This window comes from Platichthys flesus, chromosome 24 (genome assembly GCF_949316205.1).
Source record: "Platichthys flesus chromosome 24, fPlaFle2.1, whole genome shotgun sequence".
Taxonomy (NCBI): domain Eukaryota; kingdom Metazoa; phylum Chordata; class Actinopteri; order Pleuronectiformes; family Pleuronectidae; genus Platichthys; species Platichthys flesus.
In genome coordinates, this window is record NC_084968.1 from 9681889 (window position 1) to 9709632 (window position 27744).

The 27744-nt window shown below is 44.3% G+C and overlaps 3 protein-coding genes across 6 annotated transcripts in view; 1 reads left to right on the forward strand and 2 right to left on the reverse strand.

Moving 5' to 3' along the window:
* Positions 1–5576, reverse strand: part of LOC133949832 (RNA-binding protein with multiple splicing-like) — a 34103-nt gene extending 28527 nt beyond the window's left edge. For all 4 annotated transcript variants that reach the window (XR_009920196.1, XR_009920195.1, XR_009920194.1 and 1 more), the window contains exon 1: positions 5134–5576. Coding sequence is in view for 1 of the 4 variants with exons in the window: in XM_062383855.1 (XP_062239839.1) it covers positions 5134–5196 (63 nt within the window). In the remaining 3 variants the exon portion in view is untranslated. The remainder of the gene's footprint in view (positions 1–5133) is intronic.
* Positions 5577–13206: 7630 nt separating this feature from the next.
* LOC133950026 (dynactin subunit 6-like) lies at positions 13207–15381 on the reverse strand. The gene is made up of 7 exons (XM_062384180.1): positions 15257–15381; positions 14960–15024; positions 14771–14876; positions 14603–14691; positions 14339–14386; positions 13919–14061; positions 13207–13838 (listed from the first exon to the last, which is right to left on the reverse strand). The coding sequence occupies exons 1-7, from the start codon at positions 15292–15294 to the stop codon at positions 13740–13742; spliced, it is 588 nt and encodes a 195-aa protein (XP_062240164.1). The 5' UTR covers positions 15295–15381; the 3' UTR covers positions 13207–13739.
* Positions 15382–16515: 1134 nt separating this feature from the next.
* Positions 16516–27744, forward strand: part of LOC133950022 (zeta-sarcoglycan-like) — a 29806-nt gene continuing 18577 nt past the window's right edge. The window contains exons 1-3 of the mRNA XM_062384176.1: positions 16516–16780; positions 24752–24946; positions 27611–27712. Coding sequence (XP_062240160.1) covers positions 16742–16780; positions 24752–24946; positions 27611–27712 — 336 coding nt within the window. The 5' untranslated portion in view covers positions 16516–16741. The remainder of the gene's footprint in view (positions 16781–24751; positions 24947–27610; positions 27713–27744) is intronic.

Here is a 27744-nt window from a genome sequence, read left to right on the forward strand (position 1 = left end):
CTCTGAGTTCAGTCGTTGGACAAAAATCAGGTGCAGTTTGATGGTGGACCTCCAGCGTGGGGAAAGCTGGGCAGGTTTCGACTTAAATAAACATGAGTTGGCTTAAGGGAAATTGACGGCAAGAGGTTAGAGGTCAGGCTTAGTTGGGTGACTGGGTTAGCCACGATGCATTCCATGTACTGCATGTCTTCACCGTTCTCTCTCTAATGCCATTCCCTTAGCTCTTTAATCTGAACAACAAAAACGCTAACTCAAGCAGCAAACAATAAAACAAATCATCATGTTGCCTCTCTATGATTTGATTGTTGTCTGTGTAAAATATGAGGTAATATTTCAAACTCCAGAGCCTAAGGCGACATCGTCTGACCCTCGGTTCACAGAAAAATATTAAATTCACTACGACACATAAAAGATAAGCAGCAAAACCTTGTTTTTGAGATTCCAGGAGAACAAATCTGTCTGTCTTCACTAGATAAATGACTTGAATGATTAATCAAATAAAGGACAAGGTTAATCAATTCATTTTTTAGCTCCAAAGAAAGGTTCATCTGCTGATTTTGTTCCTGATTAATAGCTTGGAGTCTAAAATATTGCTAAAGTGACGCATTCATTTCTCCAGCTTCTAATCTAGGAGCCAAAGGCTTTCAGCTCGAGAAATACATTTCAAGTTGAAAACATTCCATCACCTAATCGATTTATCAATCAGTTATAAAAAGGTACTAAAAAAAGTTAATAAGATTTCCATGTGACCTTGTTTAACTGGGTTTGTTTCCCTCATTGCATGCACTCTGTCATGGTATGTTAACTTCCTGATAACACAAACACGGCTGGATTGTGTCACCTCACCACAGGCTGTGCGACTGTACTTCACCTCACTGTCTCCACAGTTCAGCAGGAACAAAACCTCCACAAAGACTCACTCACTTCTTTAAATTCACTTTTCTAGAACATATGATCTACTCTGCAGCTCCTCTCGTTCCATACAAGGTCTGGAATCCACAGCTGGTCACAACGTATCTTTGGCATCTGCCATGTAAGAGACGGCGTGTCACCTCCACTACCTCAGTGGCCGCTGAGTGCCACAGAATGTGAAAGCATCCAGAACACCCGATAATGGAGCTTTATCAAACCAGCACGCAAGATTAGACACTGCCGGGGGCTGAGACCTGCATACCTTCTCTGCAACAAGACCATGTTTGGCGAGCACTGGTCCATGGAAGATAAACATTAAGCATCATCGGGCCTCGGTGCAGCGCTGACGATGACGTGTGAGGGCTGAGCGATGAAGCAGGCATGGGAAGCCGAGTTCGCTACGGCGCTTTACTGGTGCGAATCAGTTAAAAATTGAGTCGCCTACTCGGCAGTGCAAGAGGCTGCTGCTGTTCAGCATGTGAGAGTCACACCAGCAGGGTTGTTAAACTTTGACTCTCATAAGGTCACACTTTACGGTTGCTTTAGTGTTGTTAAGTACAAAGCTGTTTGGCATTTTTCACGTTGAGTGCTTTCGACAAGGGGAACTTTGTGGACGCTCCGGTGCAGGAGCCGGGATGAGGAGCTGAACCTGCAAACAACATGTCCAATAAGTCCCTTCAAAGTGAGCCCATGTGAGAATACAGCAAGAAGATGTCCAGATATTTCAGAGGGGGCAGTGGGAGCGTCGATGACGTTTCAGACACGTGACGGAAGCAACACGGGACAAAACTAAACGAATATCAAGAAGCTCAGGATGAAGAAGTAATGAGGCAAAGATGCCAATAACGACATCTTAGAGCTTTTGACGATAAGTGTAGCCGACAGATGAACTCTCACGTTCTTCAATCATGTAGATACAACGCCAGTCATACACACAAATTAGTCACATTATTGTCTGTCTCGTGTGTTTGTGTGTGAATCTCCACACCCGTCTGCAAGACTGTGCGAGGATGTGATTGCACCTATCAACACCTGCTTGTGTACGCGTGTGTGGATGTGTGTGCGTGTTCCCGACAACTCGCTGCTCCACTTTGCATAAAACGCACACCATTACAGCGCCATTACACCAGAGACAAAACGTTGCTGTCTGACCGCACGTTAATACACCCGAGTATATTAAAGTTGCTGCCAGTCTGGATGGCTTCCAAACATGTCCACCATCATTAGATCCCTCTGGTCATTGCTCTCTGTCCTCTACACAATAAAAGAGGTTTGTCTCGTCCCTCTGCTTGTGCGCATCACAGAATTTAAAACAATCTTTTTTTGAGGTTTTTCTCATATTAGATAGAAGAAAAAAGTCAAAAACGATTATTCCAATTTTGGGTTCAGCTACATGTTTTTATTTAAAAGTAAATCAATGACTTGTTTGGTTTATGAATTGTCAGAAAATAAGAATCATTTGGTTGCAATTGTTGTCTGACAACTCATCCATAAGGAAAAACGTGTTCAGTGGAATAATAGAAAAAACACAAAGGAGCAAAAATCCTCACCATGGAGTTCAATCATTAAATATTGTGCATTTCTGCTTAAAATGTGACTTATATTAAAGTCAACTGCCTCAATTCATTAATTTATCATATTAGCACTTAAACTAAATTACCATATTACGCTGTGCAAAGTGATGCATTATTAGCTGGTAAAAAGAAATTAATCAGATAATAATCTTTGGTTGAAATTATGCGGAGCCATCTCTCTCTCCCGGCTAAAGCGAATAGGTTGCACCCTGTGGTGCAGAAACAAGGTGCTGATGAATTGATCAACAGCAAACTACCGACAGCTATGAATCATTGAAGCCATTTCCTAAGCAAACAAATGCACAATTGTAGGTTCTAGCCTGAAAAATGTGAGATCTAGATGCTGTCTCTCTATAGCGGCCGACATCAGACATGCGCTGAAGTCTGGACATTTTCCGGAGGGGCTGTGAGGGAGAACGCAAAACGTCTGAGTCAGCTGCTGCCGACGTATTCGAAAGGGAGAAAGTGACGTCTCAAATCCAGACAGTTGAGGATGAAAAGAAGTGTCATGCATGAAGAAGAGGCCGACGAAGACATTTGACGGTAAGGGCCGGCGTCACTGTGTCTTAAACAAAAAACAAATGACATATACATTTATATGTCATGTTCTTCTTCCTCTACCCAGCCTGAATGTCCCAGACATATTATGTTGTTGTGACCTGGACAATCTCCTTCTACGTTCCTCATGTGTGAAAGGAAGACTCTAGAGAATATCCAGAAAATTGGGTCTGTGTCCAAAAATGGCTCATTGTACATTAAAGATTCTTGGTGTTTGAAGTGAAGGTCATAAAAAACGAGACATCTGAAGGGTCTTTGTCACCTTTGCCCCTGATAAAGGGTGATGGACACAGTTGTCCACCTTTGACATTGAAATGTTCATCAATACAATAGATTTTGCAGTAATGACAGTAATCATGCGTACATAAAGAGGCTCACTGCCGCACTGTGGACCTTTGAACTCTCCATTAACTTTCACAGACTTTAGTTTTTGAGTCTACTTCTCCTCTGTGTGGTGTAACAGAAAGGGCTTGAACCCACGGTACCCTCAGCGGTGGACCAAATATGGTATTACATCAGGCCGTGGGGGGTTTGTTCGGCAATTATGACAAAAACAATACGCCGAGCCTTCGTCAGACAGCTCCAAGAGAAATATCTGATAAGATCTCATGGAGCCCTTCTTACATCACTTGGCTGCGGATGTGGGGAGCTCTGAAATAACAGTTCTGGTCGTCGGACCGGGGGTTTGTCCGTGCCGCTCCTCTGCATACGTATTTACCGAGAAGGGCGATATTACGGATCCAGGTTGAGCAATGTTTACAGAGGAGAACAGGAGGAGGAGGAAGAAACTGGGCTCATGTCCAACATGTTCGAGAGCCATTTTCACCAGAAACTAAACGGATCACGTCACTTTTCCTTTGGACAAACAATATCATTTTAGAGTGTTTGGGTGTAATTAAGTTACAGTCGTACGGAGAGGCTCTTCTTGGTCGACTGTAATTCAGTGCATGTGGGTTAAGAGGACTTATTGCCAATGTGTTGCAGCAACAGTGGTTGCCTGAACTTCAATTGCTCCCTCAGCTTCACTGAAAACTAATTTGCCCTGGCTCAGTATTCCCTCTGCCACTGCTTCTCAGTGTTGCGTGGAGTCTGGCTTTATGGTACAGTAAAGCCGTGGACTGGTAACACTTAAGTCCCAAGAAAGTTATGATTCTCCTCATTGGCATCCAGGTTTTAGAGCTATTCAGGAACTACATTAGTCATTCTTCAAATGTTTCCAATTTAAACCTCAGTGAACATTCAGTATTACATGCTGTACCTGGTTTTATAATTACTGCTTCATTTGAACTGGGCTACAACATGAGGTAGGTTACTTTAAAAGGAAACGCAATAAAAAGGTAATTAGATGAAAGGTGCATTTTGAAGTGAAATAAAGGAACATTCTCCAGGCGTAAATATAATGAATGGCACCGTGCCAAAAGGGCTGGGCAATAAAACAATGTAACATGTAAATTTCATCACTATCAATATCACTAATGTTCAGAAGGAGTACAGTGCACAGTGAGGACGAATAACACAAAATGGATCTACCTCGAATTCACAATTATTTGATGTTAACTAGCGTTTACCATTTTCTATGCAGGAAGAAGAGTTTACTTCACTTATGAGCAAGAATATAAATTGAAAAACTTCACATTTAATGTGATTATCCTCACTATTGATTGAATAGTTATTTGTGTTATCTTAATTCACCCAGGAGCGAAAATCTTTCAACTTAAAAAATATAATACCGTCATATATATTCTGATAATGAGCAATATCAATTAAACATGTTTTATTTATTTCATAATTTGTTGTATCTTGATTTACAACAAATAATACTAATATTGAGAAAATACTCTTTATCTTGATTAAATATCTGGGGCACATCTTTTAACTAACACCAACACAAACAACTTTTACAAACTGAAGCTGGGATTCAGCTCAGAAAACACCTCAGAATAAGAAACTTTAACAACTCCGGGAACATCTCAGAGACACTGAAGCCTGACTTGATAATCTGCAGCGGGTAGAAAAGTCTTTATTGTGGATTAATCTGACTCGTTGAAGTGTGTGTGTTTGTTTTTATTGACTCTCTTTCCTCACGTACCTCCTCCTCGTGGTTGGTGAATTCACTCTGCTCGATCTCCTTCTCGGTTTTGTTGCTGTTCATTCTGCCTCTGTCACTTTCACCTGCGCCGTCGTCTTCTTCCACGTCTTCCGCGTCTCTCGTCGCCTTTCGCTTCTGCGTCTTCTTCCTCTTCGCTTCCTCCAGGACCGAAATGGTTACTCTCTTTTTGTTGCGTAGAAAAGAAGAAGAGAGGGGCAGACGACAGGAGTCCGCGCGCGGCCGCTGTCCAACTGAGCCCGGTCTGCTTCTTCTTCTTCTTCTTCTTTCTTCTTCTTCTTCTTTAGTTTGGCGACATGGAAGATGGAAGGTGGATCTTGTCTTGACTGGAGGAGGAAGGATGGATGGATGGAAGTCAGCTTTGTGTCAGATATTCCTCAGTGGTTCCCTGGAAAACTGCTCCGGCTCGTGTCTCTGGTCCCTGAATGAAACACTCGGTAAATGTTCGGTGGTAACTTCTCTCCCCATCTCCACGTGAGGGAGGGCGGGGTGCGGGACAGAGGAGGGGTTTAGTGTGTGTGTGTGTGTGTGTGTGTGGTTGTGTGTGTGTGTGTGTGGTTGGTGGTGGGGGGCATCGTCTGCTGCTGCTGCTGCTGCTGCTGTCTGGGCTTCATCACGTTTCATGCCCAAAAATAAATTATAATAATAATAATCAGTAAGAGTCACTTTATGCAGCAGCTGAACTCAGTGCAGGGCCGGAGATAGAAATCACTGAGGTCAGGGGCCCAGGTTCCCCCTATGAAGCCCCCCCCTCTCGATCTGCAAAATCTGATTAGACACCGAACGAAGAGGCGTCCAAACTTCAGCCTTGTACGTACTGATTATGAAACATAATGTGAAGGGTTCATACACAAAATTAGAAGTGAGGGATTCTTCCTGGAATGGTTTTGGTTTATTGACTTATTGTTGGTTTAATGTTTCGAGTGTCTTTGCTTCTTTCAGGAACGGTTACGCAATTCACACACATCGATGTATTGTTGGGTTTCATAATTTAATACCTCTATTATATTTAAATTGCATTCATCTTAGCCTGGTTTGATGTGGCAGATTAATTTGTCCAATTATTGAAGATACTGATTTGATAAGAATTGTTATCGCGCTCTGAGTAGCAGCAGGTTATGAAGGGAAAGGTGACACATTCTATTAAGATGGTTAACTTATTCGCTCGCACACAAAAAACTGTTAAATGGCGCCCGTTGTTTGTGTTGGGTATTTTCCGGTAATTTCGTTTAGTAATACTCAGTGTCAGTATAGTTTTCTGCACAGTTCACTCAGTAACTTTGACTTAACCTGTTTAAACTTTAACAAGCTTTTCAAACCATTAGTTTCCATCATAAAGCTGCAGTCACGAGATGTATTTCAACAAGCCACGCACACAATGGATTAACACCTCAAAACTTGGCACTCAGCATAATTCATCACCTGTAAAGATGCACAGAGCAGGGGACACAGCCAATTATCAACCTGACTGAATAATACATTTCACAAGCCTCTTATGTAACAACTCTGGAAAGAACTGAGTCTGCAGAGACCCTCGTGGGGGGTCAGAGGAAAAATTCAAAACAACTGAAGTCTTTACTCAAAAAGTCTGGGGTATGACTCAGATATGTGCAATAGTAACAGGTCCAGAAGCCATCTTAACAAAGTAAGAGACACATATATGGTTACTGTCATTTTAAGTGGATCTTATCCTAGTTTATGTTCAGGTATATATTTTATCCCACAAGTTTGGCTTCTATTTATTATTTGATTCTATAAACATGGGAGGAAACGTCATGATTGACAGCTGAGACTGACTCGTGATTGGTCGTGCGTGTGTACGGGCGGGGCCTCGATCGTTGTCTGGCTCCAAACGAGCAAGATGGCGTCACTTGTATCCAGGATATCTTTGGCTTCATTTGTGCAGATTGTAAGGGAGGGAAGACATGTCCTCCATCTATCTCCCAGGTAAAATAGTTCCTCTCAGAGATCACTGCAAAGAAAGAAGATAAAGAGAGAAACAGGGCAGGATGTCTATGTGAAGAGTTACCAGAGACAACACCTGCAAATTGCTCAAGATTGGAATATGATGACAAGCTGCACTAATCCACTGTGAGCTCACCTCAGACAGTTTGATTTATGACCTCTGAGTGCGGTAACAGTCGGACCCTGGAGCTATGGAAGTGCATGTCTCAATCACAGTGGGGATGAGCAAACACTGAAGAACTTCACTGGCACACCTATTATTGTCTCCCGAGCGGCGCAGGATGCAAGGCAGCCTTTAAAAGCGGCGATCAGGTGACAAGGCAGCCTTGAACACACAACAGTTATTTTCAGCAACCGCTTCACTTTGTGTGTTTTTTTCTTTTGGAGATGAAAAGTTCAAGAGCTGACAGTAGCTCGGCAGTGGAGGACTTTGACTATATGTTTGCGTGACACTCATTGCGCGGGACAGACTCTGGCACTCGGTGACAGCCAGTGCAGAGAACAGAGCGAGTCACTTTTGCTGAACCTGCAACCCAGAAGCAACAAAAGAAAATCAGTCGTCGTGGATCGGACATAGAGACGTGTGCTCCTTCCCCTCCCCGATCATGTCTATATCAATTACTCTGCATCTGAAGCATGCACAATGAAGAAGGGACATGGCAGATCCTTTTTATGCTGATGAGAAGCAGTTCGGCACGAGGAGGGAAGGGGAGGAGGCTCTCTGAGTCTTTTCGCAGCAGATAAAAATGGAAATGTTCCCCTCACTGCTCCACACCCCCTGAATCAAAGCCTCCTTCTGGAGTCTGGGGAGCACGGAGGGGGAGGAGAGGATGGGAGTCGGGGCGGGGCGGGGGAAGAGCGAGGGGGGGGGGAGATGTCCCAGCTGTGTTTGACAGGTCTCAGGGCTGAGCTGTGTGGTCTGTTGCTTGGAGAGGGAGTGTGGCCCTCGACGAAAACGCACACACACACACACAAACAGACACACACACGCTCACACACAGCAGGGGACGCAGACAATCTGGTCACGGTGTCCTGGGTAACACGTCAGCAAGCTTTGACATGGTCCAGCTGTACGTCAAGGTATCTCTATGTTATCTATAGGGGACTGTGAGTTTAAAAATAAAAGCACAAGTGTTGGTGAACTGTTCGAAGGAGCCTTGTTGGTGCAGTGTTTATCGATGGGGAGACAAACGAGAGCGTGCACGTTAATGTAAAATAATATTTAGGGAAACATGTCTCCTGGCTGTCTTGCAGAGAGTAGTTGCTACAGATTATGTACTGTTGTGTAAAATGTTAATATCTCGCCCTCAGATACAGCCTCCACTTTTTTCAGAGGTTATTTCTAGCTGTGGTTTCATATTTTGGCCAGTAATGGTACCTTGTTTGTTTAATCCACACAAAAACAATTCGACTTCTTACACCACTTTAGACAAATAGGTTTAACATGAGGTGAGCAATATAGGCAAGATTCCAATAACTGGTTAATTTGTTGCTTCATATTTACCGTACATTACATTGTCCATTAAATAAAGCTGTACATACACAATTCTTAAAAAATAAACGCAAATAAACACACAGCGCTGAGCACCAGAGATCCTTTGTTTCCCAGATAACACAACATTTCAACTACATTACAAAAAGCCTCTCCTGAAACACAAGCGGGGCCGATGATTGAGACACAAATCAAGTTACCCAGTATCATCTTCTGGATCACTGACTCATAGCTAAAAGGCCAGCCTGATATGAGCACCAAAACATGAATCTATGGTGACACAATGTCGATGTATTGACCAGTGGTGGATCCTCGAGGGGAGGACCCCCGCGGTTCTTGCAGTCCGCTCAGCCGGCGGTGAGAGGACTACAAGACGATGCCTCGCCTCCTCCCCTTGTTACTCCCTTTCTTTGATTTCCCGCAACTCGGTAGCAAAGCAAAACTCCTTATCTCTGCACAGCACGGTTTACGAAACGTCCTCGCAAAACTAATTAAGTTAAAAGAGGGAGGGAGGACAGGGCTGCAATCCGTTTAGAGGTCACCTGTGCAAACAGGCGGGCCTACATGCAGACCTGACAGCACCTCTGCGTTTGGCAGAGCAGCACACTTCACCCTTTGGAGTGATGTGGGGTAAGTGGCTCCTCATTGGGCTCCGGGCCAGACCATTCCATTCCTTTGACTTACTGATACGCAGCGTTCCTCCCTCGTGCTCCGTGCCCTTTGATCTTCCTCCCGGATCGCTAATGAGCAATTTGTGGTCAGATTGACCTGCTCAAATTGGCCATGAGAGGCTCAGTGCTTTGTTTCAGTTGGCACCGTGCTTTTTTCGGCGGCTTCTTTGAAACAATAGCTCTATTTCTGAGTGAAGGAAAAACAGACAAAACAGTCATTTTCGGACTGGTACTCTGGAAAAGTGGATCCAGCGATTTGCCGGAGTTTACATATAAAGATTGCAACAGAAGATTGGCACGTCAGGTGTGTTCACCACAACAGGAAACTGCCTGAACATACGGGTGAAGGGTGACGTGTGGGTAGAGCATGACATGTTAAGTCCGTTGAGGAAATGGCAGCCTCCAAAGAGAGGACCCACCTCTGATGTAACTATGAGGTATTTAAATATAAAGGGCCCGTTCTGGGCTAAAGAAAAAACAATTCTCACAATTTATTGATTTTTTATATTCAATTTCCTGCCAATAGATTCCTTCCACCTAAATCTTACACACTCAAACTTTAAATCATATCAGCCTTCTTTTAAAAAGACATCCTGGACCCTGTCGGCGGAAAATAAGTCGGAATCCGAAACCAGTCAGGATTGACCTGGGGCCAAAATCCATCCGAATCTGAGAAAATGTCTGGAGTTTTTACAATTCTTCTTGAGGGGGAAGATAATAGCTGCACCACATGTTAATCCAGCCAATAGTTGACAAAATAGTTCATTCAAAATCCCACAAAAAACATCCAACCTTTTTGGACGAGCCACAGGAAACACCAGTTTGTCAAAAAACGAGTGGGATTCATCCTATTGGGATGATGAATGCAAGAAAACATTCAGTCGCCAGTTATCGAAACATTTCAGTGTGGACCAAAGTGATGCGTCGGCCCAACTGAAGTTCAGTTGACATCAGGGCCCTCGCTGTGTTATGCCCTGCTTACTGTCCCTCATCAAATACCCACAGGATGATGTGCCAGAGGAAAGAATCCCTGGAGAACGTGTCACCTTACAAACTGAAGGGTTTTCTTGTCTTTTTTGGCTGGAGCAGTCACTGATTTCAGGTTGGGTTAACCTTTCCAAATGGCCAAAAATGTTAAATTAATGAGGCAGGTGTCTGGGAAAACAATTTTTGGTTTGAGAAAAGTCATATTTCCCGTTGTTGGACGGGCCGAGAGGAAGAGAATGCGAGCTTTCTTGTGATTTAGCGGGTTGCATTACTGAGTGGTGAGGTGGGACTGTGTGAACTCTGATGAGCCACATGAAGGAAAACTGCTCAGAACAAAAAAAATCCTTTCTTTCATTTACGGAAAACCTGCAGTTGCGGGAATGCACAGAGACACAATGAGGAGACAAGTGTGTGTCATGAGACTGTACCATAGGCTCTCACGGCTCAGTGAGCAGTGGAGAGGCAGGGGAGCAGAGGTCGGGTGAAGTACGTCTCCGAGGCTTGAATTCCCGTATGTTGACACAGGTCTGCATAATGGGCCATAATGTTCCCTTTGAATGCTTCTGAGTGGGTCCTAAAATGTCTTAAAGCAGGTCAAAGGGAAGTGCGTCGACTTCTATCCACTCTTTGTTGTGCAGTGGAACCAATAAAAGGTTGAACTAAGGCCCGGCTGCTGAGGTCGTTGTCTTTACCATCGCTTGTAATCTTTATTGAAGAATGTGCATATTCCAAACAATGTTTTTATGCTCTCTGCAGAACTCTGACCTTTACTTACTGTGAATGGAAATCGTATAGTGTCATTTTTTTCCTGATGCATATTTGCCACATCTTATCAATCCCCCATCACATTTTGTAAATTGACTATTTCTTATTTCTGTTCATGCCCATTTTGCAGGAAGGGGAAACTTTTCTTCTACTTTAATTCCATGTACAAATCCACATTAAAAGTAATGCACATGTTTTTATGTGTATTGAGTATGTAATTCATTTGTCCAATAAACTGCATTTCATTTAACTACAGCTAACATAAACACTGTGCTCAGAAATTAAAATGTAAATATGTAAACAACAATAATGACATTGCTTAAACAACCAATCAATCAATCACATCATCCATCTTTATATACGATGTATGTGGTTTACCATTATTGGCATCTTAATCTAAGTATATTGTGTATTGTGATCGCAAATATGAGAAAAAACTAGCCTTAACACAATGCAAAAATAAAAAAGATTTTGGTAGGTTTATCCTGTGGGGAATGTGGATGGCTACCAATTTTCATAGCAATCCACGAGTGAAATGTATCTGCCCCTGTCCATCCCACGTAGCCGTCTGCAGAGCCGTGCTGCTAACGTGACTGAAAAAAAAAAAAAAGACAGGACATCCAGTTGTTCCCTGTTGTGATGAAATTAATTATTTCCGTGGGATTGCAAAGGAAATCACTGCGGCCTATAGGTCACATTTCACTTTTCGAAAGGTGGCGTGGACCTGGCTGCAAAGGTCAGCTGTCACAAAGCCTTTATCCACCCGAAACCAACTGGTGGCCTGTTTGAACATGACTGACTGCAGTGGACGACAACAACGGCAGAAGACGGAGAGCGCCGCGGTGAAACCAAGGGGAAGAACTTTTTGTTGTTGTTGTTGTTGTGCTCTTGCGAAATGTCAGAGTTCGACGTGTTTCCAAATGGCTGAAAAGAACGTGTCTCACCCGCATTTCTTTCCACCGAACGACAAACTGAAATCCCATGCCTCTCTCTTTGTGTATACGATAAGATACTATTGACTCCTCAGGGAATGCTGCCTATTGTAGCCAAACATTGACTTGTGATAACCCCGGTGACGGAAAAGCAAACACCACCGCCATGAACAAAAAGCTTGAAGAAACCAGTGGAAGCTGGAGAATTCAGTTTCCCAACAGTACAGTGCGAGAGAGGTATAAATAACAGTTTCCAAATATAGATCACCATTTGAACTTCCTCTCTAAATTCCTATCGTGAGTTGCTATCATCATTTAGCCTCTGTAAAGACCCTCTGCAGATTAAAAGGCCACTCTTGCCCCTCTGTTCCCCCCATTAGCTCCACATTCGTGCAACTGTGCCCCAGCATCTGTCCCCCTTGTCATATTAAAGGGAAATGACGCTTTGGCAACACCCCAAAGTCAAAAATGATGGTAGTGGAAAAAACAAGACAAAGTGAGAACAGAGAGGAGCCTAGACGTGGCCCCGGCTGCACTCCTCGGCTGAAATAATTAGCCCCTGGTCGGTGTGGACTCCTCGTGGGACTCCACCGTGACATGTTCAAATGAGTATTGGCAGAGTGCGACACCAGCTGTGGGCCTCCTGCAGGGAGCTGCTGTACCGTGCGGCGCCCTCCTTGCCGAGCGTGACACAAACCCTTCAGACTCCGAGGAGCCGGAGCGGCGGCCTCGAGCTCGCTTCACGTCCACAGGAAAACAGTAAAATGTGGCATCAGTATTTATTTTATGTCAGGCCGCTGTCCACCAAACACACACACACACACGCACAAACACACATTTCTACCCACACACCCTAATCTGTGTGTGTGGCACAGATGGGAGCAAAACCCAAGGGGCTTCGACACAAGCAGGAGGGCGCCAGGCGTTATTCAGACCCATCCTGCAGAAAGAAGTGCAAGTCGCAACCACACCCATGTCAATTACAATAAACCAAATCTCTGTGTGGAAGTCCCACTGTACCCCGGCACCAATTTGGCAACCCCTGGTGGGAGGCCGCAGGACTGGCAACCCACCGGAACTGAGATAGGGACCACCACACCCACAGATATCTTTTTGGGAATCACTACCGTACTTTTTAAATCAGATTCGAAGTCGCCAGTGGTGTGTCATCTGTCGCTACTATTTTCAGAAAACTACATTATATATATAGGCTATTTTTAATACATCAACATGATGACATACATATTTTTAGCTTAAGAATGAATACACTTTATTTTAATTGCACATTTTGTATCACCTGACCAACCAAAGCCTTCAAGGCAGGAGGTGTGCAAAGAGTTGCTCATACCCCCTCCTTGTGGTCACAAAATATAGACAATATAAAAATCATTATTAGAATCTTCTGTCCCTTTGTGTGATCATTTATAAATATCGATGAATAATATTGCTTGAATTATTTGAAAAGGTTTTATTTCAGGACTACAACAGATTACAAATGAGGTCAGATACGTAAAAGAATAATGGCAGTAAGGGCCGCTGGGGCCCAAGCAGACATAAAAAACACCTTTAAATTCTGGAAAAGTGTTTCTTTGGGCCCCAAATGTCCACTGATAGGCTCCTGATAGAAGAAATGTAGAGTGTGCTGAACTGTTTTGATGCTGCAGGTGATTTTATTAGACATTAGGGAAAAACACTAAAGGTTGCGGCGAGTGCAAACTGAGGGAAATGTGAGAGTTTGTGGTGTCGGCGTGTGCAGGACGTTTAAATTCCTCCAAGTCAGTTCCTCACGGGCGTGCCGCCTCCCTTCACCGTCTTCTTCAGGTGGTGGTAGTTGGGCAGGATCTTCATGAGGAAGTCGAGCTGCAGAGTCTGAGGCTACAAGATAAAAACAAACGTGCTGGTTACACGAGTCCACCCAGATAAAGTCTCAAACAAAGCTTGGGTGGAGAACTGACCTGCGGCTTCTCACTTTGCACGCGCCTGATGCAGTTTGATCCGTACACGACCGTGTTCTCGGGCACGACCTCGCACGTGTTGACCTGGCAGCAGGCGCCCACGATGCAGCCGCTGGTCAGGATCACATTCCTCCCGAGGTCAGCTGCAATTTAATGAGAGAAAAGGGAAAGAGACTAGAATCTGTAGAAAACGTTAAAGCAACTCTTTATAGTTTGCATAAATTTGAGGATTCGTGTTTATTTGTCAGGTATTAGATTTGCTATGTAAATTAAAAACGACATTACTGTTCCTTGAATCATTTTACAGATCATCTATTGTATCATGTTATACTGTGTATATCAAGATAAATGACAAACATTACATGTAATAACATCACAAGACAGGACTAGAGGAGAATAGTCAAGGATTAAAGTACTTACCCTTAGATTCAATCACATTATTGTCCCCAATTTTCAGAGCTTGGGAAACTGTGGTGGAATTATTAAGGATTTAAATCATCATTTTTTTTATATTAGCACTGAAATGTTTCAAAGTAGCATAATTAACTATTCAGTGCCCTCTGGTGGACAAAATATGTAATACTTGTTATTTCTCCAGAGACGTTTTTCTAATATAACATAAATTTAGATATTTGTGATGAAACAGTGTCCTTTACTAATTTATTTTAAAATGGTTAAGGATACCACATCCAACCTCGAACACGTTGTTGGTTCCAATCGTCATGGTCTTTGGCTCCACCCCCTCTGTGTCTGGCATGATGTTCTCTGGATAACTAGACAATAAAAAAAAACACCAGGAGAGATCAAGTAAACTGAAACTCAAATCATTATTATTAATGTTGTTATTATTACCTGTTAATAATAAGAGCCTGCTCCTCTATTAGATTCCCCTCTCCAATGACAATAGGCCCAGCCTCTGCTATGATCCTGGCCTTTGGGTGGACGACTGTTCTGGCTCCTGTGGAAATATCAACAATATAATTGATTTAAAAAACAACAAACAGTATAAAGGGGAGTTCACAGTGGAATTGAATCTCTCACCGATGGACACATCTCCTCTTATTTCACTCTCAACACACACAACTGCTCCAGCTGCAATTTTACCACTGTAAAAACACACAGGAGAATATATATGCAATGTTAAAATCAACGATTTAAAAGAACAGTAATGATATATATAGATCTCAGTAGGCTACTGACTCGATGTTGGTGTGGACATCAGGGATATCACAGGATATTAAAAAGGTAAAATTACATGTTTTTATTGCTGGATCCTTTAACCTGATCAAACATAAGCCGATACATGATATAAACAGATGATCAGATGTCATTCTTTACCTTTTCTGAGCCATCAGCTGTTTGCTGGCGTCCGACATCCCTGCGATGAGGAATTGATTTAGTTGACAATCGATTGTTCATCCTAGTTCAGAGGTTTTTTGCTTGAGATCTGGTTCGATTGTGTCTGTCTGGAAACACCACTCTGAGACTTGACTGCCCTCTGCTGTCTTCACACGGTACTGCAAACCCCTAATTATACACATAAGCTTTTATTCTCAGCAATTTTTTATAACCTTATTTTACATCCTTAAACGTAGGATGTTTACATTTTTTTATTTCATTAAAAATACAATAATAATGATAAACTTAATTTAATACAAACACATTAAAAGGTGCGTTACAAGTTCAAAATTAGAAATTGAATAGGAAAACTGATAAAAAAAAGAGAGCAAACGAAAAGCAATTTGAAGTTCATAGAGCCGTAGAGCACAGATACATAAATATGTATGTTTATCTTTATTTTATATCTTTTTATATCTCTAGTCTTATACTTTTACTTCTAAATTGTGTCCTTTATCTTTTTTTAAATACACATTCATCTGCTGTACCATCATTTACAGGATTTTTATTTTTTTCACAAATTGTTGGCAAATTACAATCTTTTTGCTCATGTATAGGATTGGTTGATTTTAATTGATTCTCTCTGCAGTAACACAAAGTTTCCTGCAGATGTAGCCAATAACCAAAGAATGGGAGTGGAGTCAGTGACAGAACGAGCCAATTTACAGTATGAGGAGGAAACACAGGTCAAATAATTTCACCATAGTGTTCCATTAAAGTCTAACTGGTGCTGATACTGGAGCTGCTACTGGTGCTGCAGCTGAGTGTGGGTTTTAACAGGGCTTCGTCTGTGTGAAGTGGCATTGGAGTTATGTCAAGTCAGCAACAATCAACTGTGATTGAAACAGAAATGCTATTGTCCTTGTTTTCAGAATAAATCTCTGCACTCAATCACGGTTACTCTAAAAACGTACACTTAACAACAAATTAAACTAAATAAAGGCAAAAGATCACATTACCTATTCCTCAATCCCACACTACACATTACTCTTAATAAGAGATGTACGACCTGATTGTATTAAATAAACAAATAAACAATGGGCACAAAACATCTCACACAATTGCATTTTATGTTGTTAGCACGGTTAACCGGAAGTGGCGGGTCGTGACTCCGTGTGACTTGATGGCTGATGAGTTTTGAAGCGCGGAGACTCCCGGAGTGGAAAGTGAGGAGCGCAGCGGAGGAGCCGCAGCACCGGGACACCGCGGTACGGACAGAACACCCAGAGTGCACCGCTGCGCACATTTAAACAAAGTCTCACATGCGTAAAACTCTGGATGTGCGTATTATTTTCTTTGTGAATGGCAGAGAGGACGCGTGGCACGGGCGCTGGAGCGGCGGGTGCAGCGGCAAGATGGGGCGCGTTGGGGGGGCTCGTGCGAAGTTTAGTGTAAATATGTGACCAGGACCGATGAGGCTGTGACATGGATCAGTCCACTACTCTGGACATAGAGTCACTGAAGGTGAGTCCACTCACTACTCATCATTCATACATGGAAAGTTCAGTGATGGAGAGAAAGCGTGTGAAGGGACAGTTCACCCCAAAAATGGAATTCCACTCATTATCTCCTCAGCACAGTGCCGATGGAGGTGTGTGTGGGGGGTGAGTGGAGTTTCAGGGGTTGAATAGTGTTGTAGCCAAATCCAATACAACTGAAGGAAATGTTGACCAGGTCTTCAAACTTAAAAGAAAAAAAAAAATGAAATACCTCCACACTGCTCCTGTGATGTCATGCATGTAAGTGTCTGTAACACTTGACAATAAAATACGAGTTAAAAGTATTTTGCCTACACGTCCTCTGTTCTCAGCATACTTGTGAGTTCTCGTAAGACAGGATCAGCAGTAACAAGGAGGAGGATATCAGTGGACATGTAGGATAAAAACTTGGTGTAAACAAACTCATTTTGAGTCTAATTTGAACGTCGGTGCTTACGGACACTTTGATGACACCACAGGAGCAGAATCGAACAATTTAAGTTTTTTTTACATTTGAAGAATCGGTCACCAGTTACTTCAATTCTTTTGGATTTGACTGAAACACTTTTTAACCCCTGAAACTCCAAAAGGGTTTTGTGGACTCAAACACTTCACCCACCATACACATAGTGTGAAGTAGATAATGAGTGCATTTCCATTCTTTGGGTGAGCTACCCCTTTAAAAAAAAACAAATCAAGTTTACTCTGAGCAACAGGTGCCTCCTCTGCTCCGCTTCCTCCATTAGAAAAAAGTCCCGGCTAATGAAAGATGAATGGAAAATGTCTCCCTGTGTTGCAGCGGTTGCATTCCTCTCTGCAGGCAGGGACACGATGATTAATAACCAGTGACCCGCCACAGCTCAAACACATCAGGAGGAAGCGGAGGAGGAGGAGGAGGAGGAGATCTGGAGCTCCTGTATCTCCCTCCTGCACTATGCTCCTCATATTCTATGCATCCTCCTTCTCTCGGTTTCAAGAAGCACATTAATGTGACAGCCTATGAATATTCTGCCCGCATGCTTTTTCTCATTATCATTCAAGTCGAGGAAGAGGGGTGGGGGTGGGGGGCGGGGGTTAGTCACCTCTGGGTACAGTATGTGCATCTCGTCACCGTGCTGCAGTTCACGTGTCAGAGACCCACACACAGCAGAGCTCCAGTGTGACCACGCACTCCAGAGTCCAATCATTTTTTTACCATAACACACGTGCATGTGCGCATAATCGTATCTCCATGACTTCAGAGGACTTGTATTGATTTCCCCGGAGACTAACCTCATAGTTACAACCTCCCTAACCCATTAATCTAAAAGTTTTCACCTATAACTATGATTTACGTCGTGAGGTCCTTGTTTATGCTGGAAAACGTCTTAAAGAGGCCACAAAAACAAGCCACTCAAACAGGCTTGCACATGCATCCTGATTAAGGCTTTTGTGTTTGTTATACACGCGAAAAGAGAAACATCCCCTAGAGGGCAGCGCAGAGTGGAGAGTTCCCGACAACAACAAACATGGCGGCGTTGGAGGAAGTTGGAAGAAAGTCTCCTCATCAAGTTCCACGATTGTTAAAAGCTGATCAGCACGGGTCCCCGGAACTCGCAAACTTGTCGCTTCCTGCGTATTTGTCGTGTTTAATGGGAGTTGTTGTGTTTTGCTGATTTAATGCCAGGAATTAAAACAGCGGCTTTGTTCTTTCGGATGCTTTTGCAACTCGGTTTTCTCTGATTACGCTGCGTACAGTCCGCCGCTTCCCCCGTGCGTTTGACTGATGAATCCCAATGACACCTATGGGAGAGCTGTCCAAAAACTGCCCCCCCCCCCCCCCCCCCCCTCCGTTTACTCTCTCTGGATTTCCTAGGGATTAAGCAGGCAGAGATAGTGCACTGTGGAGAGAAGTGTCCGTCTGTTGACATCAGCGGTTCGGTATCTTTCTCTCTTCCCCTGCCAGAACCGTTTGGAGAACACCGGGGGGAAGGAGTTAATAAATGATGCGCGGGTCAGAGGTGCAGAAAGCCAATTGTTTGTGGTTTGCTGCTCCTTTACGTGTTGCAAAAGTGCATTTCTTTTTCAGGACAGTGTCCTCAAACGCAGACCTGCACGTAAAGAGCAGAAGGAAACTCTCTCTCTGAAAACCGCCTGTGATGTCGGGGCTCTGTCTGATCGAGCGGCCGCGACCTTTCACAGCCAGCCGGGCTTATTGGAGATCTTTGCTCCCTGCCGATCTCGCACTTGGGAGTGGAGGTACCTTGTTGCTCCGTCCGTCCATGCCGCCGCACAGAAAGGGCGAGCGAGCTGCACCAGGCCGAGCCACCGCCGCCATCGTAACTCCAGCAGAGGCGATGCAGCCGCAAAAATTGGATTTTGCATCCGAGTGGAGTCCACTATCGACAGCAGCGCCCTCGCCGGCATGCTTGATTGTCACATCAACAGAATGTGAAATGGTTTCATCAATACATAGCGTTGCACAGTTGAAAGATATAATTGGCTTTCCCTGGCTACAGTTGTGCGTTGGGGCTCCTCTGTCTTTTTGATTGGGCTTTCTGTCAGGAGCCCACAGAACCTGAATAAATAGGTGCTTTAACAACGTGTGCGTCGGACCTGTGGCGTGATTGCGTCCATTTTTATTCTGCTCGCTGCTGCCTCAGCGATTTTTGGGGCGCTCATAGGCAGGACGGATGAATACAAGCTTTACAGTCGTCAGGGCGGCTCCAATGTTTTTTTTACCTCCAGCCCTGTGGGACTCCGGTGCCACTGCTGAGTGAGAGAGCACTCGCCGATTTCCTGATTAACGTGATCAAGAATTAATAGCGACTCGTTTTCTTTCATTAGTGGCTCCTCAGCTGCGTTTTGCCGCCTCGGCAGCGTGTCACCGTTTGATCAGAGCAGCATGTCGAATATCCCCCTCCGCGCTAATTGGTGAAGATGAGGCGCGCTGGCAGTGGTTAGGGAATGCTGGGTAATTGCTGGCCTCGGCTGGATCCAGCTGTAGCGTCAGTAGTCAAAGCCGAAAAAAGCCCCCCCCCCAACCCCCCCCAAAAAAGTTACACAAATCTCGGCACAAACTTAAAAGGGATTTGATAACAGTGAGTACGCAGAAGGTAAATATGATCGTGAAGCAGATTGTACCTCAGAGGAGCAAGTTGCTGTGTAGGTGTTTGGATTCTATTAATAGAAACCACATGTAATCAGGAAGGTGGTAAACCATGCGTAGCGCTGAGTTGATTTTAGACCCATCTGTTCACTGGTGAAAGTAAATGGGTGATAGACTACCCACAGGCCTGGGTTCCTTTTTGATTGATTGATTGATTGACAGTAGAATTTATCTTCCATACACAAACTGTGTGTGCAGGCATGCATGTGAAGAATGGACTTTAGAGTCCTGTCGACAGTGGGGGAAGTGATTCGTCTTACTGGGCAGTGACCTGTAGCGCCTCCCTGAGGTAAGGAGCTGGCCGGGGGGGACGAGTAGGATGAAATGAAGCCAGAATATCCTCCATGCAAGTGCTGCTGTAGTTTATATCCAAAGTCTGAGCAGTGGCGATCAGGGGAATGGAGTTACGGTATTGAAAGTCCGAACGATACAAACGCTTGAACATCGCCAGTCGGTCTCAATTAAAATTTTTCCCTCTGAAGATGAAGTTGGAACGGATTTCACAGGACACCCAATTCCTTTAAATTCCAAGCATGCACACAGTCAGACACACGGTTGATCGCTCTGCTCGGAAAACAGGCAGCACCTTTGTTCGTTACTTCGGTGTCTACTGCCGCACGTCGCCTCTCAGATGCTTTGGTGTTTTTCGAACATGAATGGTTTTCTTTGGCTCGAGAGGGGATCCAGTAGGTCGGGGCCGAAGGTGAGCGCCCTCTGCTGGATCATGAGGCCAACTTCAGATAGCCGGATGCAATTCTAGCCTCATCACAGTTCCAATATGAACTTCTCCCCTCCACATTAGAATGGTCATTTCAATTTCAATCAAAAAAGTGACAGCCCTAGTTTCTCTGTCAATCGTTACATTACACCCCGTTTCCAAATCAAATATCCAATCAGAACAGTATCTAGTGGTACAAATAGCACTTGAATAAACATCAGTATGAAGAGCACTACGTAAAATTACAGAAATCACCTTTGAGATATATATATTTCGATATATACTGAATTCCTGGTTTGGTTGCCGGAGCTATTCTCAGTTAAACTACATGTGATTTTTACAATTCTTTAAAGAGTGTCGACAAGAGATTAATACTTCAGTTCATCATCAGGCCCCACGGGGTCGTATCACAGTTATCAACTTTAAGTGTCCATCTGTCCCAGCGTCGACCTTTAACTGACCACTAATGATGATCAGGATGTTTCCCCAGCTGCTCCATTAAAGGTGATAAAAACATGGACGTTCCTAAAACGTGCACTCGGTACCTGCGCTGCTTTTCTAAATGCTTTTACACATTAAGAAGTAAAACTGTCGGGCTGACTGCAGCTGACATGAACTGATAAGTGGGATCCCGCACAGTGAGATGCTCCCGCTCAGCCTCTCTCTGATCAATACTTCTGTTTTTCTAAAAACGTCAGAGCAGCTTCTCACAGTTTGACATCTCCATCAGTCCGGCGGCGGTTGTGAGTGTCAGCTGTGACCCGCATGCTGAAATGACGGATTGACAAAACGCCAGCGGCAGCTTGCTCCGTGAATGGCAGAGCTGTAGGAGGCCCGACTTGACCGGGGTAATATATGCGTTAACACTCTTGCAAGGAAGTCACAGGATCCGCCGGCGTTGGGAACAGTGGGTTGTCATAGAAATTGAAAAGTGCTGAAGTTTCCCCTTGCAAGAGAGGATTGTAAAACAAAAACGTGTGTCCAGTATAGAGGCACTGCTTTGGGCCAGGAGCTCCCTGCGTTGGGGGAAGTTGTAGTAAAGTCTTGAGACTCTGTGCTCGGCCTCTGTGGAAGCACCTCTCATAACGCTCTCGTCCCTCAGCTGTGTCGCCGGCCAAATTGGAAATCGCTGACATTTCTTGGCCGGCGATGTGGCTCATTTGTACTCGCTGCAAAGTCACAGCATCCATTTGTGAGACATCTGCCGCCGCTCGCTGACATGACCTGAACTGTCTGAACCACGGGAGCAGTCCCCTAAAGGCTGGATCAGGCCGCGAAGCAGCGATAAAGCTCCGTGAAGTGGTTTCTGTAATGAGAAGGACTTGGAAACACACTAGGGAAATTAGGCAATATGTAAAATTATCGCAATATATATGTATAATATAATTTTCATCAATATAACACGAGTCCAATCTATATCAAGATATTGCCTATGCACCGTGCATAAAATGTGTTCATCATTTTTTGAGTTTCCTCCTCAGAAATAATAATGTGATATCTATTGTGATAATTTATATGAAACTTTTATCTTGATATATTTTTATGCCCAACCCTCAAACAAGTTCTGGTGGGTGTGTTCAATTTAAAGCCACTGAAGTTTCATATAATTGAAAATATTGGCAAATATTGAAGAATATATATTGTATGGTATATTGTACATACTTTATATTGTACAATATTCTTTCAATGTCACACTATGAGAAGTCATGGCGGGTGTAAACCAGCATACATGCACTCTACTGCTCTGCTAGTCTAGTTTTGTTGTTGAAAATAATCTCGAGTTGTAGCCACAAAGTAAAAATCTCTCTGCCTTTGTTGCCTTTGGTGTTGAGTTGCTGGACGGCCTGAAGGACAACAATCCTATTTCTGGCTCCAGCTTTTCACCGGCTGCTGCACCACACGCTGCCTCGTGCGCACAAACAATACGATTTCACAGAGCTGGAGTCAGTGTTTTGTGGTTTTATAATCACACAAACATGTGAACCGCTGGCTCCTCGTGAGAGAGATTGATTTATCCCAACATTGATAGAAAACAACGGGCTGGGAGTCTGTGTCCTGACCGACCATGAAAGCTTTCGGAAAAAGTCTTTAGATGCTGAGCTGACGAGTGTGTGGGGCTGTGTTATTACGTGCATTTCACTCCCCTCTATGGATGTGTGTGTTTCATGCAATTATTCTATACTGGCAGGATAGATCAATAGTCGCCCCTGTGGAATGTATTCAAAACTTGTTTGCATGAGCAGACACTGTGCTTTATTCAGAAACCACCAGGGAGGTTGAGTTGAGGTTGAGTTTCATCTGTGTTTGTTTGTTGGATTTGACCCAAAGAGCAGCTCGTCACATTTTGGTGCAGATCCGGATCAGGATGCGGATCTTTAACATTTTATGAGTTTTTTTTCTTAACAATTTCTTAGGGAATAATTCATGGATCTTGATGGGGGGGGGGAGCAAATCTGTCACATTTAGGGAACTGATATCTGTCAGTGTGTGCAGTGTGATGCAGCTTTACTGAATGTGAGAGGACTGGGCCTGGGAGGAGGTTGTCTACTCCGTTCTAGTTTGTTTGTCTGTTACCTCTCATGGTTCTCTCTTATACAGCTGGATTCTAAATCTACTCAACCCCTCTCCATGACATTAAGTGGAGAATAATTCATGTGTTTTAGACGGATGAAAATAATCAGGCATGTTTAGGGGACTGGTATTTCATCCAGATCCAAATATAACTCTGGACCTATAGTGAATATAAATGTGGTTTCATAAGGGGACAGTTGGGCCTTGGCAGCGCCTCCCTGTGAATTCATCACAACAACAGCTGAGCACGACAGTTCAGAGCCCATCCAGCCCCGCAGGCCCGTGATGGGGAGTTTCACGCTGTCAGCTCGCGGTCACAATCGGCTGGACAACAACAACCCCCTCTCGCCTCGGCACCCGGACAACCACGCTCGACAGACACCATCCTCTCTGATCTCACATCAGAGCTTGCAATGCAACCGCGGCAGCAGCTTTGCAGCAGCTGACAGGCACTTAGTTTCTCAGCCGGAGTGAAAAACACTTCCTGACATCTCATAATTCACCTCTCCTCCATAATGTGCGATTTCAAAGGTGCGGACTTCCGTGCACTGGAGTCGTGGACTGACTTGACGTGGCAGCACCTTACTATTAGCTTCACACCCACAAGGACAGGTGGCGTGACATGTGAAATGTTTTCCCCTAGGAAGAGTGAACCATAAAGATCTCAGCCTGAGGGGAGCGGCACACAGATCGGCAGGAAGCTGCCAATCACTGCAGCTTCCTTTGTGAGCACAGGGATCCAGTTTGACAAAATGTCAACAAGTAATTAGCGCCGAGAAAAACAAAGCAGTGGCGTTACAGAAATGAATTTTCAGTGTAAAGTACATCTAAAAAATGAGCTGAAATGTCAAGCACCTCGTGTTCCAGACGTCTAATTTACATGAATCCCTATGAAAAGCTCATAAGCGTTTATATTTAGTCGCTGTTTGTGTTTTATTGACTCAACAAGGAAATAAAAAGCTGCCGTTTACAAAATGTTCCGTCTTCTTAGGCTTTTTATTCCAACTTGTAATAGATGAATCTGGACGGACGATTCCTCTTTTGCCTGCAGTAGAGCGACACAGAAGAGGCTCTATGATTTGGTATCTCTTTTTAATAAAATGCAGTCCCCTAAATGACCTTGTCTCTTCTGCACGCGGCTTGATGGATCACTCTGCTACAGGTTCAATGCTGCGACCAGATAGCTTAGGACAAAGCCCCAAAAATGGAAAATTCAAATTTACCAACGCCTATTCAGACTTTTTATTTCCTAGTGTGTCACAGGTTGAAATCCTTGTCTCGGCCCATTTAATTACCAGATATGAATGTTTCAGGCGGTTTTCATAATGTGCTTTCACCTTTTGTACTTTTTTGGAGGTATACATTTTCCAATAACACGGCCGTGCCTCCGCTCGGAGTCATCTTTAGCGATAATAACCTCATCCAGTGTGTGATTGTGTCTGTTCTTGTCAGCCTGCGAACATAAAGCCTCCTGTGTGTGTGTGTGTGTGTGTGTCTCATTGATTTGTTTTTGGCCTCAGATCACCCAGGAGCAGTTCATCCTCGCCTCCCAGTCCCTGCACCTCCAGCGGCCGGGCTGCGATGCCGTCTACCCGGTGGGCCTGTACGGCTGGAGGAAGAGATGCCTCTACTTCTTCCTGCTGCTGCTCCTGGTCACCATGATCGTGAACCTGGCGCTCACCGTCTGGATCATAAAAGTCATGAATTTCTCAGTGGTGAGTCGGTCGGGAAGGTGAAGTTACGAGCCTGGAATATAACTGTCGAGATTATTAACTTAATAGTGTTGAAAACATTAAAAAGACCGATTGTGCTAAATTTACAACATTATTTTGTCATAGTGGGAAACTGCATGTGTTGGACTGTGGGAGGAAGCCACAGCAAACCCACACAAACATGGGGAGAATAAACAAAATGCAGAAATGGCCCCGGCTTGACGTCAGGTTCAAACCCACAGATATCCTCGTGCTGCAGAGCTACATAAAACACGAACCACTGCCCCACCGTGCCGCCCTAATATGGACATTCAATTAGGAACAATATAACATGAGTTTCTGTATCTGCAGTTCATTCTCACAGGCCCATTGAAATGTGTTGGGAAGCACCATCCCTCCTGTTGAGTGGTTTGTCTCGTCTGGATTTGATAAAGAATGAGAAAGGACTTGGCAGCAACGTGTTAATCTCCGGACCAGAAACAAACAGACAGCTGCTGAGAGCTCCTGTGACATTTTTGGGGACAATACACACAATTTACCATTTTGTCAACAAACTCCCCCGCGGCACCATCCTCCCTCCGTGACGGATGCATCCCCCCCGACTGTTGCTATCACTCCTCCGCCGCTTCGCCTCCCATCAATCTGTGTCGGCAGTAAAAGACCTTATCAGTGCCGTTGGTGTCGTTCGTGTCGCTCTAGAAAATGTACCTCGCTGTCCCCCCCCCCCCCCCCCCCCCCCCCGCATCTCTCAGGTCTCAGCGAGCCTAATAAGGAAGCACGAGCCAAACTAGACCCCTGTTTATTGGTTTGATATTCAGTTGTTATCAGCTGTACTGTACGTCTGTACGTCTGAATTTGAGAAGGAAATGGGAGACAAAGGGGTCGACCGTCGCACACAGACACACACACACACACACACAGCTGTATCTCTTCTAAAAAGCTGCCAGGGAACGTCAAAATTGACCGCCTCATCATTTCAGGCCGGACAGGTTTACGATCATCACTCACAAACCCGATGATAACAAAAGGCCTGAGAGGTTTTCTCTAAACTGATAATTCCACTCACTGGTCTTAAAATAAATAATTGAGCAATCTGAATTTTAGCCTTTTAAAGGGCTTAAATATGTCGAGCCCTCCCTGCACCTCCCACCCACCACCATCACCTCCACTTTGTTGCACACGTCTGGCCACTGACATACAAAGACCTCCGCTCCTCCCCGCCGCCCTTCCTCTTCTTCTCTGTCCCCCCATCATGACCCCAGTTAAGTCCCGGCTCTCGCCAACGTACGACGGGGCTCACCCGCTGCCCTCCCCCCCACTCTGTAATTCACCATTTTAGAACTATTCAAAAACATCCATCTGTTCACGCAACGCTGCCCTCAAACTTCAATTTGGCGAGATACAAACTTATCTAGAGTCCAACAAAACCAGGCCCTGAATACTAATAAGAATTAGTTGTTCCTTATGTAAAACAACGCCAATGGACCATTATTATTTTTACAGTGACATCTGTCATGACATTTATCCGTTTATAACTTTAAAGCCTTACACATTAATGCAGCATGAGGTCTGCACTAAAAGATCATGGTTTTAAGCTCAAGTGCCCTTTATATGGCATCTTCAATGGTTCACCAGACCTGAAAAGTAAAGACCTGAAAACTTTGCTGGGTCAAATTGGTGGTGGTACATGTTTTTTGGAATTTAGTTTAGTATATTTTCCCTCTGTCCCCGGCCCTGCTTTCCCATTTACATCTATATGATATAAAAATGAAGAATCCATCAGGTCAGCGAACATCACGTCTGCATTAAGTGAGTTTTATTGTAATTATGAAGTAAAGCGCTGCAGAAAACAGCCCGCAATGAAAATTTCATAAAAGTCAATGCCCAAAAGAAAAAATATTCAACTTTCAAATATGACGTACACTGCAGTAGATCACGGCTTGGGTTGCAGTTTTCTGTCTGAACCCGAGAGAGAAGCATCCAAACGTGTGCGGTAATGTAAGGCCAGGGTTCGCCGAGCTGGAACTGGGTGAATGAACTTCCATTATTATGTTGTTGTGTTTAATCTCTTTGTAAATCACAGAAGAGCCTGGAAAAAACATTTCTACAACCACCACTACAACTCCCACCACCGGCTATAATAACAATAATCATTACAGTAATGTTCATATTAAGCCGACTCGTGTGAGTTTACATGAGCATAGCGCTCTTTTTTATAATTTCCATGAATCTCCTCAACATTCACATCCACGGCCGCCACATTATCCTGGCTCTCCTCGCTGCATGGCGCCTGTCACCCCGACACAGCTGAGTGGCATCGTCTCCTCCATGTCATGTCCTGCTTCCTCGCTGTCACTCACGCTGCAGCTCTTATGCGGCATGGCAGGTCGTCCACTAACCGGGAGATTGGCTGTTCCATCCCAGTCTGCCCAGATCCACGTGCCAAAGTTTCCTTGGGCAAGGCGCTGAACCCTAAATTGCCCCTGACGGCTGTGCCTGCAGTGTGTGAGTGACGTGTGCTCTCTCCCATCAAAACTAGGAAGCATGGAAAATAAACAGACAATTCAAAGTTATGGCAGGATTCCTTTTTTTGTCATCCTTCTGGGAGGTTAATAATCATTTGAATACAAATCAGGAAAGTAACGTATCTGACTGATTGTGTTTCAGGACGGAATGGGAAACCTCCATTTGAACCAGGACGGGATTCGCCTGGAGGGGATCTCCGAGTTCCTGCTGCCTCTCTACGTGAACGAGATCCAGTCCAGAAAGGTACGTTTCTCTTCTCACGCTCCTCCAGCTCC

Bases quoted from the DNA above. Each gene is read 5' to 3' on its own strand.
- LOC133950026 (XM_062384180.1), bottom strand. From the start codon at position 15,294: ATGTCGGACGCCAGCAAACAGCTGATGGCTCAGAAAAG. The intron at 14,387-14,602 runs GTATCCTTAACC...ATTCCACCACAG, and splicing joins CGTGTTCGAGGTTGGATGTG to TTTCCCAAGCTCTGAAAATT. The intron at 14,062-14,338 runs GTAAGTACTTTA...ATTAAATTGCAG, and splicing joins TAATGTGATTGAATCTAAGG to CTGACCTCGGGAGGAATGTG.